Here is a 16,685-nt window from a genome sequence, read left to right as displayed (position 1 = left end):
GTAATTATGTATCATAGACAAAGACATAGCTACTGGTGTATATCAAATAAAGCACGAGTTTTCAAACTTTCATGGCTTAACATATAAATATATAGTCTTATACATATACTTACATACTGACTTTTAAGAGAGAGGCCCTGTCTTATTACCTCTATTCAGGCAATGTTACCTTTAGGCCTCATCAAGCAAAGCTTGAAAAGGATTTGCCAGGAGTTGTAAAGCCTAAATCTTGCTTAAATGCCTCACAAACTCATGTAGCCTATTTTCCCCTTTAGAGAATTGACTTGCACAAAAACCTTATCTTCACTCCTGACCCACCAGTTACAATGTAATGGAAATGCTCCTTTGCTGTCTTGGAACAGTTGCCCCAAGGGTTTATGTAGAGAGCAATGGTCTAACGATTCAGCCGCAAATGACAAAATCGTCAATATTACTCTATTTTCCACTGACCATTATCAGTGAGCATGACTATCTAACACAAGTAACTAGTGTATGTAAAGAAATACATGTTTAATTTCCTTTTAAATATCTGGGGACATGCTTCTTGTTAGCAAGGCCAGTAGCTTCCCCTGCTACTGTTTCCACTGTCTACTTGTTTTTCAACATAACATTTCCATCCCTTGGATCTGTATGATACATTGGCTGTTTCTTTTTCATTTTTTTTAATTGTTTATATTTGTTTTAGTTTTTGACCCGTTATATAAAAATCCTACTCACTGCTGCTCTTAGAAGCCATTTCATTACTCTTCTCCATCTACATCTCTGTCTTCCAAGGCTGAAGTTATTTTACTTCTACAAATATGGAGATAATTGTCAGTTCAGTCTTTTCCTCAACAGTAACAGTCAGCTCCTGATAGGAATGATTCTGTGCAGCTCACTATATCTCCAGATACTCCCGCTTTCTGGTTAAGTGCATATACACTTATCTTGCTCAGTCTTTGAAAGAAATAAAACACTCTATTAATAAGCAGGGGATTATATCCTGATCCACAGAGCACCAATGAAACAAGGTCACAAAGTGTCAAAATGAAGGTAAAAAATTGTAGAATGCTTCCTTGGATTCAGTAAGTGTAGAAAGCAAATTATACCAACTTGTAATCATTTATAAAACTTTAAATTATTTAGTATAATGTTGCTTCATTAAATGTCATCTCTTACATATGCTTGCTCAGGTTGCAACCCCTTGGAAAGTTACCGGTGTGGAGATGGGCGATGCATAACATTAAGTTGGGTTTGTGATGGAGACCATGATTGTGCCGACAAGTCAGATGAAGTCAACTGCTGTAAGATCTTCCTGTTTTTATATTTTCTTTCTATGAAAGGGATTTGTTTTTCTGTATTCATCCACTGGTGACTGGACTTCAATAAAAAGGAAAATATAGTTCAATGGTGGAATTCATGTACGGTATATAGAAATCTTAGCCACACTCCTTCTTTATCACATTTTTGCATTGCCATGGTTCAATGGATGTTTTGGTTGGACATGACTATTTAGCATTCATAAAGGAAAAACAGAAACAATCGTCACATATAATATTCTGGGACTTTGCCTTTTTGTTCCAGCCACAGACTGACTTGTTATGATTCCTATTTACTGAATCAAATAAAGACTGGTGGGTTAATAATTGCTACTAAACCATGCTGAGGGAAGCATTTTTGAGCATACAGCTCATTTGTCCTGCTACTTAGAAGCTGGAACTCATTTCAGTTGTTCATAGGTAAGATGGCTGAAATAAGTTCCAACGTATTTATTACTATTTCAGGTCAGCCCTCTTTTGACCCAGAAGGAAACAAATATTCAGTGTTGATGTAAAATGTATTGATAGAATACCACTGTATCGAGAAAGTCTCTAAAATTCTGAAATTATAAAATTGCTTAAATGTAGAATAAAATTCTACTCCCATTGGCTATTCTAAGACAGGTTTAGTTATCAATTTTTTATTAAAATGTTCAAGATAGTTTCAATAAATATTGAATATTGAATTTGTGATTTTCATGAATCGCAAATTTGAATGTTAATAAATGTGCCCCTAAGGGGCTGATTTACTAACCCACGAATCCGACCCGAATTGGAAAAGTTCCGACTTGAAAACGAACATTTTGCGACTTTTTCGTATGTTTTGCGATTTTTTCGGATTCTTTACGAATTTTTCGTTACCAATACGATTTTTGCGTAAAAACGCGAGTTTTTCGTATCCATTACGAAAGTTGCGTAAAAAGTTGCGCTTTTTTCGTAGCGTTAAAACTTACGCGAAAAGTTGCGCATTTTTCGTAGCATTAAAACTTAAAAGGTGCAAAGTTTCGCGTAAGTTTTAACGCTACGAAAAAAGCGCAACTTTTTGCGCAAGTTTTAACGCTACGAAAAATCGCCAGATTTTACGCAACTTTCGTAATGGCTACGAAAAACTCGCGTTTTTACTCAAAAATCGTATTGGTAACGAAAAATTCGTAAAGAATCCGAAAAAATCGCAAAAAATACGAAAAAATCGCAAAATACCGATCATTACGAAAAAAACGCAATCGGACTCATTTCGACCCGTTCGTGGGTAAGTAAATCAGCCCCTAAGTGTCGATTCCTGTGTTAATATATGAGGGACAAGCTGCTACAGGTAACTGCCTAGGGGTTTCCTATGAGAGCCTGGCAGGTTACAGGAAGGTTGATTTAACAGTTTTTGAGTCTGAGGGAAAAAAAAGTCAAAATGTGTGCAATTTTTTTTTCAATTCTTGAGCTCTAGTATATAAAAGAAAACATGAACAAAATGAATCACAGATGTGTTTTATTACAGTAAAAAATTGCTCCTGGCAATTGAAAATTTGCATTGTTCCATGCGTTTTCAACTCCTATACATAAACTTGCAAAGAAACTTTTAGCTTTTAGATACTGAGTTTTTTCGTTTACATTTTCATCTTTTTTTCCTTAATATATCAAAACTATTTGAGTGTTAAGAAAAAAATAAATCCCACTGGAGTATATTCCTGATCCCAATTTTCTATACGTATTTTCTTCAATCTTAAATGTGAACAAACTTGGCCCATAGATAGATTAACATAAGCATTTCTAGCATTTCTAGCATTCCTAATTCCAACATGCAACTTTATGAGTTATTGATTTCTGAATGCTACACCAATTGAATTATTTTCTTTCCTTTTTCAATTTCTAAACTGAATGTTTCATAATAATTAGCACACAAATATTCTTTGGAAAATAGATTAAGGAAGTTATATTCAATAGACTTTAATGCCACACACACAGATACATTGGTCAGTATTTGGGATTATCATTTATTTCTGCAAATACATATACTTACATGCAACAGACCTACTTGATTGCTGGCTAATAAGTACTTGTCATCAAGTCTCTCATGATATTGTACCTAGTCCTTTAGCAAAATCCATTTAGCTCTTCCTTTCAATGATGTTCCTTCCAACCAACTCATAATAATCAAGATCTTGTGATCTTTACTATCAGTGTTTAACATATAAACCCCCATAAACAGATCTTTTATTCATGGGTCACAATCTTCTCTCTCCTTTTGTGAATGAGAATGAATGAAAAAATACAATTGATGGTGCTATATACAGTGTGCTAAGCAAGGAGTCCTCTCAGCTTTGATAATGTATCAATTTGTTAAAAACTTGTTACTATCTGAAAATTGTTTCCAACAGTGGAGAACGTTTTGATGGGAAATACTTTTAACAGCTGGGAATCCTTAAGAATTCCCCAATTGGATGTTTAATAAATGAAGCCCCAAGTTTTAACTTCTTTACATTTCCTTAAATTGAATGTGCAGGACAGTGGGCTAGCTTTTAATTAGAATCATTCCTGTAGCTTGTCACAGCCAAGGACTGACAGAGTGCAAGAATGGACAGTGTATTCCCAGTGCCTTTCGATGTGATGGAGACAGTGACTGCAAAGATGGAAGTGATGAAGAAAACTGCCCTGAAATAAAGGGTAAGTGCAAGCTGCATATTTTGATTCCAAGGAGTGATTTTATAATGTACTGCTATGTGTCCAAAAATTAAACAGTTCAAGCTTATAATTAAACCACTATGGATTTGCACTTTATTTAAGAATCTTTCATGTTCAAATGATGTAAGCATTAGTTTGCATTATATTGCTCCATTAGGCCACAGCAACCAAGTTACTCTCTAAAGAGCTTTAAATCATCATCATCATCATCAACAGTCAGTTTAAATAAGGGATCCAATGCTCCTTGTTACTTCAAACATTTTCTCCTTTATTATCAATATGAAGGAAACCAGAGTAAGCAGAAACCATTTTTAAACTTAAGAAATAAGGTTGGTTATTACAATGACTGTAGCCAAGGTCCTGGGTAGAAGAGGTGAAGGGCAATGCAGGAGGGTAGGGACCCCATCACATTATTAAAAACATACCAGCTTTAGGCTCTCAGTATACTTTGGGGGTCGCTATTCAGCAACAGTTGAAGGGAAACAAGATGGCTGAAATAAATATTCACAAAGGTGACATTTTCTTATATGTACATATATTATCAACAATAGACCAAGCAAAACTGAATGAGAAAAATGTATCACATTCAAGTTTATCTTGAGAAAACTCAATACAAGTCTATGAGGAATCTTGAAATGGAAATAAGAGAAACATTTTTCTAATCAATTGAATTCTAACCCAATATCTGGCCTTGAAATGGTGGTAACTCCAGGGTTCCCACATCAGCCTGTGTCAATAGTCACAAAGTACTGGTTGCAGTTATTTGACAAAACACACATGCACAATTGCATGCATTTAAATGTAGTAGGAGCAACTCTTGCTTGCAGCCACAATTACACTGGAATTTAGGGAAAAATACTGGTGACTTTTTACCTGAAATTACACTTTGCACCTACGTTTGCTCTCATAAACAACCTTTTATCTATTCTGCTTTCAGGACAGCCATGCCATGATGGGGACCCACGATGTGTATACCCAGCCTGCTCTGGGGCGTGTATTAACGATCCAAACTGTGGGATAACTCAGAACAAGACTAACTGCAGTATGTGTATTCTGGTTTCTTGTTCCTTCCCAATGTGTTATTTTAAAGTTATTATTTTAATTTAACATAATTATTATTTTAACACCTGTTTTAGCTTTATTGCCGTAGGGTTTATATTTTGTCTTTCCTACAAGATCCTACAAGTTCTGAATCAAGGGAAGGTCATCTCCCACAGACTCCATTGTAATTAAATAATTCAAATATTTGAAAATGATTCCCTTTTTCTCTGTTATATAAAAACTGTACCTTGTACTTGATCCCAACTAAGATACAGGTATGGGATCCCTTATCTGGAAACCCATTATCCAGAAAGTTCCGAATTACGGAAAGGCCATCTCCCATAGACTTCATTATAAGCAAATAATTCGAATTTTTCTCCATAATTATAAATCAGTATGTATAAGCTGATATTGTGCCACACCCCACATCTTCATGTTTTTACCACCATTTAATACATAAAGGCACTGTGGTTTGGCCTCGTGCAGCTCATTATACAAGCGCTCTGACTGCAACGGGAAACTTAAATATTTGATTCATCTATAAACATAACCATCTTCCATCATTCAACATGAACATGTTTTATATTGTTTGCACCATAAACATTTATTTATTTTTGTTTAAAAATGGTTTTAAAACTTCTAATGAATTCTAATGTATTTAATTGTATTGTAATTGAATTGTAATGTATCTAATTGTATGTTTTTTAATATGCTTTTACTAGTCATCTAGTGATGAGCGAATCTGTCCCATGTCGCTTCGCCGAAAAATGAGCTCATCACTAGTCCTATCTTGCAATGAAGCTAGCTTGATTATATTAAGTCGGCTTGGCCTTGCTTTAGATGAAAACTTGGATTTTCATTATTAAAAATTAAAAATAGACTTAGTAGGAGATGACCTTCCTGTAAATTGGAGCTTTCTGGATAATGGATTTCTGAATAAGTGATCCCATTCCTTTACTATTCTTGGATGCACATTTGGACATGGATACTGCACAGAACACTGGTCAGGATGGCTAAAATATACTTCTTCAGAATTTTAAAGTGACACAAATTTCCTTTAACCCTGAAGTAATGAGGTTATAGAGATGAGTCTCTGGAAGAGCCTGTCACTGCAACAGATTGTATTATAGCTGTATTATAAACTATCAACAAAAGGGCAAGTAAACTTGTAAACTGCCCTACTTTGCAAAAAATGAAAACCAAAAACAACAACTATTAGCATTATTTGCTTTAGAACTAGTGATGAGCGAATCTGTCCTGTTTTACTTTGCAAAATATTTGCAAATCTTTGAAAAGATTCACGAAACGGCGGAAAATTTACGAAATGGCAAAAATTTTGCACGTCAAAAAAAAACATTTTCAATTTTTTTTTCAAGTTTTTACGTGCTCTGCAATATTTTTTGCCACAGGCGAAATTTTTACGTGATGAATTTTGTCGCCCATTTTGCAAAATAATCTGCCAATGCCAAAATGCGGAAATTCGCTGCAAATCCATGTCTGGGGAATTATTTCACCCATCACTATTTAGTACTGCCTAATGAAATTAGATTCATTTCTGGTTTTTGAAATAATGAAAGATATAATACAGACTACTTAGACATGTAGCATATTTACCCAATCAGCCATTTCTTCTATTCCTTGGATATTCTCTGTTTATAATGTGATGCATCAGTCATTCTTTCTGCTGCATAAAACATAGAGGGTGGTGCTGTTCTTTTTAAATGGTGGCACTGTTCTTTTGAAGCCTACAAAGAAGCTTTGCCCCTTGTGTAAAAATGGTAGTGGAAGTCAAAAGCAATCTCTGTTGCTTTGTAACTGCAGCAACTTTTAAATAAAGCATCTCCCTGAAATGACAACACTTGATGTTATTTGTTGAAGAGCACTGTAACATATGTGAATTATATATCTCCTAGTATCCTCAGTCAGCCAGTTAGTGCTCTGAGTTACTTGGCACAAAATCTTTGGCACAGGCCATGTAATGTTTTTCTTTTTATGATGTTTTCAGGTCAATGTGAGCCAATCACTTTGGAGCTATGCATAAACTTGCCTTATAACTACACAACTTTCCCAAATTACCTCGGACATAGGACTCAGAAAGAAGCCTCTATTAGCTGGGAATCCTCACTATTTCCAGCCCTTGTTCAAACCAATTGCTACAAATATCTCATGTACTTTGCATGCACCATTTTAGTACCAAAGTGTGAGCCGGAGACACATCAGCGCATACCACCTTGCAGGTAAATCATTTATATGGCTCTAGTCTATGTCGAAGACTAAATACCTTGTGGCTGTTAGAATGTTAGAATGGGTGAAAACTCATTAAAGGGGGTTGAGCATAATAAACTTTACTGACAATATATATACATTCTTTAAATTTTGTCCCCCTAAGTCTTGGAATTTAAAGCCACAGCAGGCAGACAGGTGCCATTTTATGGACAATTTTTGTATCATCCCAAAAATTGTGCGCCAAAATGGGGCACAGACTACACAATTATAGACCGTACAGAAGGACTGGGAATGAGAGAAGTGCAGTGACGTCAAGTAAGCACTGAAAAATACTGGAAAATAAAAGAAACTGACTGCCCGCCTCTGGGCTTGACAAACAAAGATTGTTCCATGGAAACACATAGAAAGAGCCAGGATAGTTATGTAGAATCTGAAAGGTGTAAAACAGCTGTTGTTTAAAAAGGGGGTATAGAGAAATATTTCCCTTGATCTGGGTGGTTCTTCATAATCCAAGAGGAAACATACATGCCCCTCACACAGCAGCATAAACAAGACAAAAAATTAATAATATGTTTTGTGAAACTGGATTACATTATTTTCCCCAGTTTATCTCTACCTTACTAAAAATCATATCATAGATTCTACAGGATTTGATAATAGTGTGCCATTAAAGAAAAAGTGAAGATACATTCTACAACTAATTGGCCTATATTTTCCCTTTAGGGGTAAGAAGATGTGCTAAGAAGATTTAAGCTAATTCATACCTACAAACCCCCCACCCCAGGATTGTATGCTATAACCGCTGTAGGGGCTGAGGTTGAATATCATTGGCATGAAGTGTCATTTTTTTTTAAGGAGGGAAAAAACTTCTACAGCTTGTTGTCCCAATTGTCTCTTTGCAGATCACTTTGTGAACATTCGAAAGAGCGATGTGAATCTGTCCTGGGCATTGTGGGATTACAGTGGCCCGAAGACACAGACTGTACTCAGTTCCCAGATGAAAAATCCGATAACCAGACTTGCCTGATGCCTGATGAAGATGTAGAAGGTCAGTAAACATGTTCTGCTTATTCTTCCTCCAGCTTAGACAAAGAAGTTATACTTAGAAATTGTCATCCAAAAGATGACTCTTTTCTGGTAAAAACAGAATTCATTTCTTTCCTTATCCTACATGTTAAATAAAAGGACAATGGAATGCAAATATAGCCCAACTTTTACTAGAATTACTTAGCCGTCTAGTAACAAATGACGATTGTGGTTTGGCTGCCATGTAAATAAGTCGAAATAAAGGAATTTATCACAAGATGCCACTTTAATAGTTAGTTATGTTGTAAGTAAAATATTTTGTGAGTACAGGTATGGGATCCCTTATCCAGAAACCCATTATCCAGAGAGTTCAGAATTATGGAAAGGCCATCTCCCATAGACTCCATTATAAGCAAATCATTCTAATTTTTTAAAATGATTTCCTTTTTCTCTGTAATAGTAAAACAGTACCTTGTACTTGATCCCAACTAAGATATAATTAATCATTATTGGATGCAGAACAATCCTATTGGGTTTATTTAATGTTTAAATGATTTTTAGTAGACAAGTTATGGAGATCCAAATAACAGAATGATCCCTTATCCGGAAAACCCCAGGTCCTGAGCATTCTGGATTACGGGTCCCATACCTGTATAAGAATGCAAGCTTACAATATATGTGATATGGAACTATATATGCCTAGTGGAGTAGCACAGTGCCTCTGCATGCTGTACATAATACCCACCTCCATATCTGCCTACTGCACAATCTCTCTGGTTTATTTATTCTGTGCCTGGCAATACTTTTATCTGAATGGTTGAATCATTTTTAATTTTTACCCAACTGCAATCCTGACATTTGCTTTGCAAAACATGCAATTCTGATGAGTTAATAGTCAGTCTGTCAGTACAGGGCAGGGAAGCCTGTCAAACAGTGACACCCTTTGGTGGTATGTGCTCATCAGTCAACAGGAACAAGCACGGCCTGATCTAGTCCAATGTCCATCTATGTGTGCTGACTATAGGGGACTACAGGGGGAAATGTTGTCAGGTGTCCAAGGGGAGGCACTTTTATTCACAGCACTGCCTGGTTGCTAGACTAACCTGGACCCTAGCAACCAGAAATCCCAAGCTGTGGAGCTGCTGAACAACAAACTAAATAATTCAAAAAGCACAAAACACTGAATACATATTGCAGGTTGTCTCAATGCCTACATCTTACTAAAACTTAACTCTACTGACCTGTGATGATTTAAAAAACTTTAGGTAAATTCCACCAACCCCCAATAAGTTAACTGACTTTATTAGCACATTAATTAATTGAACTATATATATATAAACTACTCACTGTAGAGTAACACCAACTGTTTTGGTATATTGGTATTTATTTACTGAATGATATGAGCTATACCCTACCAATTTTCCAGCAGTGGAATGACTGGTTATTGGGCCCTCATATATTGCAGCTGCTTATCAGTCACAGACCCACTGGACCTCTTATAGTACCTGGGTCCCCCAGCAGTCGCAGGTTCTGTTTCCTCTAAACTTGCCTGCCTGCAAAATCTACCAACCTGCTTAACTTCTAACTGAACCCTTTTGTGTAGTACATACAAAGATGTGGCCAAAGATTTTAGTAGTGGGTGCTTGTGTTTATGGGGGGCCCTCAGATAAATAACTTTTATGAGGCCCCAAGATTTCTGATAGAGGCCCTGGTTAGACAGATTGTGAGATTAGTATTAGCAAAGCTATTGCCATTCTAATGGAGTATCAAATTAAAAAATATAGTCTTATAATAAAAAAGTAACTTTATTGTTTACATTGGGAGGTTTTCTGTTACACCAATGTGGTCATTTTTATGTGGAATATTTTAACATTTAGTTATACTTATATATATATAATGTTCACCTAATTATTGTAAATGCCATTCTGTGGCTCCTTCCCAACCACCAGGGGGGAGGGGGAAGCCTATTTTATAGGACTTCAGTTCATGAAGTGTTTATCATCTTGTATATAGATAATTTCATCATCTATCTTGGCAATAATTACCTTTTAGCCTTTATTTATAATGCTGTTTCTCTGCAGAATGCTCACCCAGTCACTACAAATGCCGTTCTGGGCGCTGCATCCTAGCTTCCAGGAGGTGTGATGGGGAAGCAGACTGTGAAGATGATAGTGATGAAGAAAACTGTGGTAAGTAACTATAAAGTGCTTTCTCATCATAATTATTTAGGTAACCCATTAGAAATAATTGCAGCATTAACTAATGATTTAGCTTATCATAATCTTGCATAGAATATCTAGTTAAAGCTTATCTGATAATGTTAACTCCACTGGTGCATTTAAAGCTATTTTGCTATTCTACAGATAATTGAATTTATTTAGAGGACCTTTTCTGTATCAAGATTAAATCTGTCTTCCAATCAATTCTTATCAAGTTCTATAAATACAGAAGGGAGCATGACAGCTAGAATTACAGCTCTCAGAGTGAAGTTACACTGACCATAGCTGCCCAAGCAACATCACAGTAAAAGAGCTCTGAGCATTTCCTGTATTAATTATTATTGTTGAGTGCACAGGTTATGTCTACAATGGAAGTGAATAGATTTCCATTAAAACTAGCCAACATGGCACCATTTCCTTAATAACAAAATAAATGATCCATCCCATTTTCCTTTTTTTCTAAGCATTGCTGGTTTAATTATTCTAAAGGTAAGCAAGGAACATCTGGGTTCCAACAGTGCATGTCCTTTAGTAATCTGCTGTGGACAAGACATAGGAAATCTAGTGATCTTCAATATATTATTAGATATTGATAATATACCCTTGATCATATCTCTTTTCTAAAGGTTGACAAATTTAGATTGCTAGGTCATTCATTGTAGTTTAAAAAGTCTATTACCTTTAGGGCAAGACCCCACAGACAGACTAAAGGTGGCCATACACGGACCGATTTTTTACTGACAAACGACCGATTCCAGAACGATCCGATGGAATCGTTAAGTTATTGTATAGTTGGTGGTGTACGAACGATCGTCGGCCCACTAAACGAGCCGACATTATCGTCCCCAAAATCGATCGGCCAGGTTTAAAAATTTTGGTCGTTTAACGATAAAATCTGCCAGTTGGTGTGAGTGTCAGACATTTGTCTTTCAACGATTGTTCTCTGCGCATGTCACGATTGCCAGCAGCGGAAGTCAACGACATTCGATCGTACGTAGATGTACGATCGTACGTATTTTACGATAATGATGCGACGAAATCTTTCCCGAATTATCGTTGCCCGTGGATGGCATATCGTATGGGAACTCGATCGCCATACGATCGTTTGTCGATATAATCGTTCATCGCACAACGAGCGAAATCGCCTCGTGTATGGCCACCTTTAGTTGCCTGCTATAGATCGCTGCTATCGAGGGCAAGTACCCGCTCCGAAAAGGGTTTCCACCGGCAACTATAGAAGTATAGACAAAAAAGATATGGCTTTAAACATCAAATACATTTAAAGTTGAACATGTTTAATTTCTCTATACTGGACGGCTGCTTAGTTTTACATGTTTTTCATTAGGCTAAATGTCATTTTTAACTATTTGTGTGGAGTTCCCCTTTAAGATTTTATGTTAGAATTTTGGGATTGGGAACCCCTGTTCTACACTACCCAGTAATAAAATGGCAAACAAAGAACTGAGCCAAGTATTGTTCTGTACCTGATTTCAAGCTATGTTGGGCCAAGGACATATAGCCATTGCTTTGTATGTACAAAATAAACTTGATTTTAACAACAGGTTCCTCTTATTTTGGCAGAATGTGCAGAGAGAGGCCTCTGGGAATGTCCAGTAAACAAAATGTGCATAAAACATTCCATGATCTGTGATGGATTTCCTGATTGTCCAGAAGAGCTTGAAGAAAAGAACTGTTGTATGTAAATCTGTATGCAATGTAATATATGTGATGCTTAAAGGGATTCTGTCATGATTTTTATGGTGTACTTTTTATTTCTAAATTACACTGTTTACATAGCAAATAATTCACTCTGCCATTTAAAATTGTATTCTTGAACCAACAAATGTATTTTTTTGCTGTAATATTGGTGTGTAGGCGCCATCTCAGTGCATTGTGCCTGAGTCTGAGCTTTCAGAAAGGGCCAGCGCTACACATTAGAACTGCTTTCAGCTAACCTATTGTTTCTCCTACTCCCATGTAACTGGAAGAGTCCCAAGCCAGACTTGGACTTGGACTATTGAGTGCTATTCTGATACCTACTGGGAGCTGCTATCTTGCTGCCTTGCCATTGTTCTGCTGATTGGCTGCTAGGGAAAAGGGGATAGGGGTGATATCAGCAGAAAAGTGTGACTGAAGTTTATCAGAGCACAGGTCACATGGCTGTGGCACCCTGGGAAATGAAGAATATGGCTAGCCCCATGTGAATCTGTTTGTGTTGAAAAACAGATTACAATGCAGGATTCTGCTGGAGAAGCTCTATTAACTGATGTGTTTAAAAAAAAAGACATGTTTCCCCATGACAGTATTCCTTTAACATATTGTCTTTTCTGGATAAAGGGTTTTTAGACTCTTATATAAAGCACCATGCCTAAAATCTACTAAAAAGTGTTAAAGAAAAGGTTTTACCTTTTTTTGAAATGGGTTTATATTGAGTTTTTTTTAAAATCTATAGTACTCTATTATTATTTTGTATAAACAGTACACTGTAGTAAATTGCATTGCCAATTTTTAGAGCATTCTGGATACTAGATTCTATAATACTAAATGAAAACTCACTCTTAAATGCCAGTATTATCTTAATTCCCAATAGCTTCATGCACATCTGAAGAACTAGAATGCGCCAACCATGAATGTGTATCACGTGATCGATGGTGTGATGGTCTCATAGACTGCACAGACGGCTCAGATGAATGGAATTGTGGTAAATAGCCCTTTTCCCCTTATCTCCTAGCAAACCACTTCCTACTTGTAGACAGCAGCCTCTATAGGCAGCCATATACGTGCACAGTATCCAACTAATCTGCCAAATGGATGGATACCGTACAAGGCCAATACATGGTATGGTTGTCTCTTTATTGTCCCAAAACAGAATGAAGTGAAAAAGAGCTGCAACTGTTCACTTCCTAGTCTGCCAACTCACCATACACTGGCAGGTACGGTGCATCAGCAGATTAGATTTTCAAACAGGGCTGATCCACAAACCATACTGAAAATCATATGAAAGGTCCTCATTATAACCCCTTCCAGATCAGTCTCATGGGTGTATACAGTCTAGTTAAAATAAAATTTTACAGTAACTAAACTATAGGCCACAAGTATCTTGACTCATTTTTAGCCAAATATATCTGGACACCCGTTCTATAATGTGTCCTCACATACTGATGACTTCCAAACTGTCTCTTAAACAATGTCAGCACTATGCATAAGTAACATGGGTTTTGTGTGAGTATTCAGAGGCAAACAAACCTGACATCACCATTTGCAAAACCATTATGGATGTATAACCATGTACAATGGGAAGGGCCATTAGACACCGCCATTAGACTATGGAGCAGTGGAAATGAGCCCTTTGGAGTGATATATCGCCATTTGGTACTCTAATGGAAAATCCTGTGTTTGGTATATGCCGAGAGAGAGATCACAGATTTTATTTCAATCACATTTAGGGCAAACCAATGTGTGTAGAGAGCAGACCTCAACCTAATTGAACACCTGTGGGATGAATGTTACAAAACCTTGTGGAAAGGGAGCAACCAACTTCATACTAATCCTTGTTTTGGTAGTAAGGTGTTGGACAAATAGCTGTTTCTAGTTTGAAACATGTTCTTCAAATTCCAACCTTAGTTCATCTAATTCCAATATCCACTTTTTAAACTTTATAATGTGTAGATCTATGTATATAGTGCGTAAATTTATGTATGTATGACGGGTGTCTGTCTACTTGCATGCTGGATGGTAGGTGTTAGGAGAAAAGGTTAGGAAAAGGTTTTAGTAGATTTTAACCTGCGTTACATTTTTGTTCTATTTGTTTCTGAATATCATATAAAGTACTCTATAATAATGTAAATCTTTTCTTTTCAGTCACCTTGTCTAAAAGTGTGAGCTCTTTGACTTTCCTGACCATTCACAGGTCAGCATCTGACTATCATGTATGTGCTGATGATTGGGAGGAAGAGTTGACACAATGGGTCTGCAATCAACTGGGTTTAGGGTAAGGTCAGTAGTTTGTAGCATAATAATATAAGTATGAAAGTGTTCACAGAGTATAAATAGATACACTTATATCTTGTTTTTTCCATCCATTTACAATAGCACAGTCCATGAAATGCACTTCTTTTGGCCTGAGTAGAGAAGAAGGCTAAAGCTGGCGATACACGCACTGATATTATCATACGAAACGAGGATTTCGTATGATATTCTGTGCGTGTATGGTGGCTCGAGATGACCAATATCGCAAAAGCCTAAGATTTTGATTGTGCGCCGTTGCAAAAGCTGTGTTAAGGGCTGAATTGTCAGATAGGGATAGAATTCCTATTGTTTCTACCTCCATATCTGATAATTCAGACCTGAACGTCAGTGGAGGGTACAAAAGATGGCAATTGTTACGCGTTAAGAGCCACTGAATTCTGCCTAACAACACATGATAGGAATTGCACATATTTGAAAGGCAACAGAGGGAAAAATTTCTGATTACAAAAAGTGAGACCAGTGTCAGGTTTCAGTGGGGTTTTATAATGTAATGTGAGCAATGTACGCTCCAGTCTAATAACTACTGAGATGTTTGTCTTCATAATTCTTTTGCCTATAATAACATATTGGTAATTTTTTTTTTAATAAGTCATGATTTTCCCTGTGTAAGGGAATTTACAACAAAATTATTATTGTGATTATTATCCTTTGGCTTAATACTATGCAAATTGTAAGGTAAATTAGTTCTGTACTAAATTTGCAATATATCAATATATATATATATATATATATATATATATATTTATTTATTTTTTTTGTTTGTTTTTTTTCTGATATTATCCATTTCACTAATCCAAGCTTTGAACACTAGCAGATTATACACATGCAGTGTAGAACACAGCAAACAACATTTTATATACAACGATCCTCATATCTATACTCATGTGCTTCCACATCTGATTCACCAAAATAATTGGAACCGTGCATGGTTTTCATTGCAAATCAGACGCAATTGAGTGCAAGTCCGCACGGTGTGATTGTGTGAGTGACGTCTGTGCCTGATTCTCTAGGTGCAAGTGTGCCGCTCTGACCCTAAGCAGAAGGGAAACCCTGGGGTTCAGGAGGAGGAGTAGCTCCAGGGTTCCCCTGCGTCAATAGTCTAGGAAGTGTTAAATTCTGAAAAAAAAGTTGGGAGGACTGAGAAGCTCAACTATACAGAAGGGCCACATTTTGATGCAGTACCTCTGAATTAATGAATGGAGGTATATATGCAACTGACTGCTGGGAATTTGCTGTAACTGTATATAAACCCTTGTGTGTGCCTTACATCTTACTAAGTTCAAGCAACTTACTTGGTGAATGGGAGAAGCCCTGGCATTATTTGCCTACAGATCCTTGCAGTTACATAGCAAGAAAGAGTTTCTGCTAGTTAATCCAAACAGCTGGCATCTCACTTGTCCTTCAGAGTCACTAATTAACATCCAACAGGCACATCCTGGCATGCACAGGCAGTGATAATTGCTTAATAACCCTGGTGAGGATTAAAATAAAAATAAATTCAGCATGTGAGAGACCGTGAGATCTGGGCATTTGAGAGTAACCAGCTCTGCCAGTTATACTTAAAGTGCCTACACGTGACAGCCAACCCTGCAGAGCGTGCCAAAAATCCTTTTTTTAACATTTTGTGTCATCATTATATGTCTATAGTAAACAAAAATGACTTAGTAATCATATATAGATTTGAAAGGAGACATGGATTGATGAGTTAAATGGACCTAGACCTAAACTGAGGCTTCCTAGCTATTGATGGACTGCAACACCCTGAATCCATTAGGGCATTCTGTAGGTTGTACTTCACCATCGCACATCTCTAACACTGGTTCTGCCATTTAGATTATGCATTATTGATCCTACATTTACCCTATTGAGTGCATACTATAGTTAGAGACAGGCACGGATTTGTGGCAAGGTCACAAAGGCCTGGGCCAAGGGTGGCATAAATTTCGGGGTGGCATGCTGCCCAGCCGCACAAAACTTTGTTCACATACAGAGCGCTGGGGACGCAGGAAAGGGCAGGTAGCACAGGAAACTTTAGCGTGTCCCATCCCCAGTTCTCCGTATGTAAACTACAAGGATACGATGCGCTTTATCCCTAGTGAGAGGGGGGGGAGAATGTGGGCGGCCTCTAGGCCCCCTAAAGAAAAATCCAGAGCTGGATAGAATACATGCCGCT

At 37.0% G+C, this 16,685-nt stretch overlaps 1 protein-coding gene across 2 annotated transcripts in view; it reads left to right on the top strand.

Moving 5' to 3' along the window:
• The window catches only part of corin (corin, serine peptidase), a 106,945-nt gene that overhangs the window by 74,209 nt on the left and 16,051 nt on the right, over window positions 1-16,685 (top strand). For both annotated transcript variants that reach the window (XM_031895400.1, XM_004911209.4), the window contains exons 8-16: window positions 1,173-1,283; window positions 3,831-3,953; window positions 4,909-5,013; window positions 7,018-7,249; window positions 8,141-8,286; window positions 10,346-10,453; window positions 12,065-12,178; window positions 13,074-13,184; window positions 14,345-14,474. In XM_031895400.1, the coding sequence (XP_031751260.1) occupies window positions 1,173-1,283; window positions 3,831-3,953; window positions 4,909-5,013; window positions 7,018-7,249; window positions 8,141-8,286; window positions 10,346-10,453; window positions 12,065-12,178; window positions 13,074-13,184; window positions 14,345-14,474 (1,180 nt within the window). The remainder of the gene's footprint in view (window positions 1-1,172; window positions 1,284-3,830; window positions 3,954-4,908; window positions 5,014-7,017; window positions 7,250-8,140; window positions 8,287-10,345; window positions 10,454-12,064; window positions 12,179-13,073; window positions 13,185-14,344; window positions 14,475-16,685) is intronic.

Source organism: Xenopus tropicalis, chromosome 1, assembly GCF_000004195.4.
Source record: "Xenopus tropicalis strain Nigerian chromosome 1, UCB_Xtro_10.0, whole genome shotgun sequence".
NCBI lineage: Eukaryota > Metazoa > Chordata > Amphibia > Anura > Pipidae > Xenopus > Xenopus tropicalis.
This window is presented reverse-complemented; position numbering and strand designations above follow the sequence as displayed.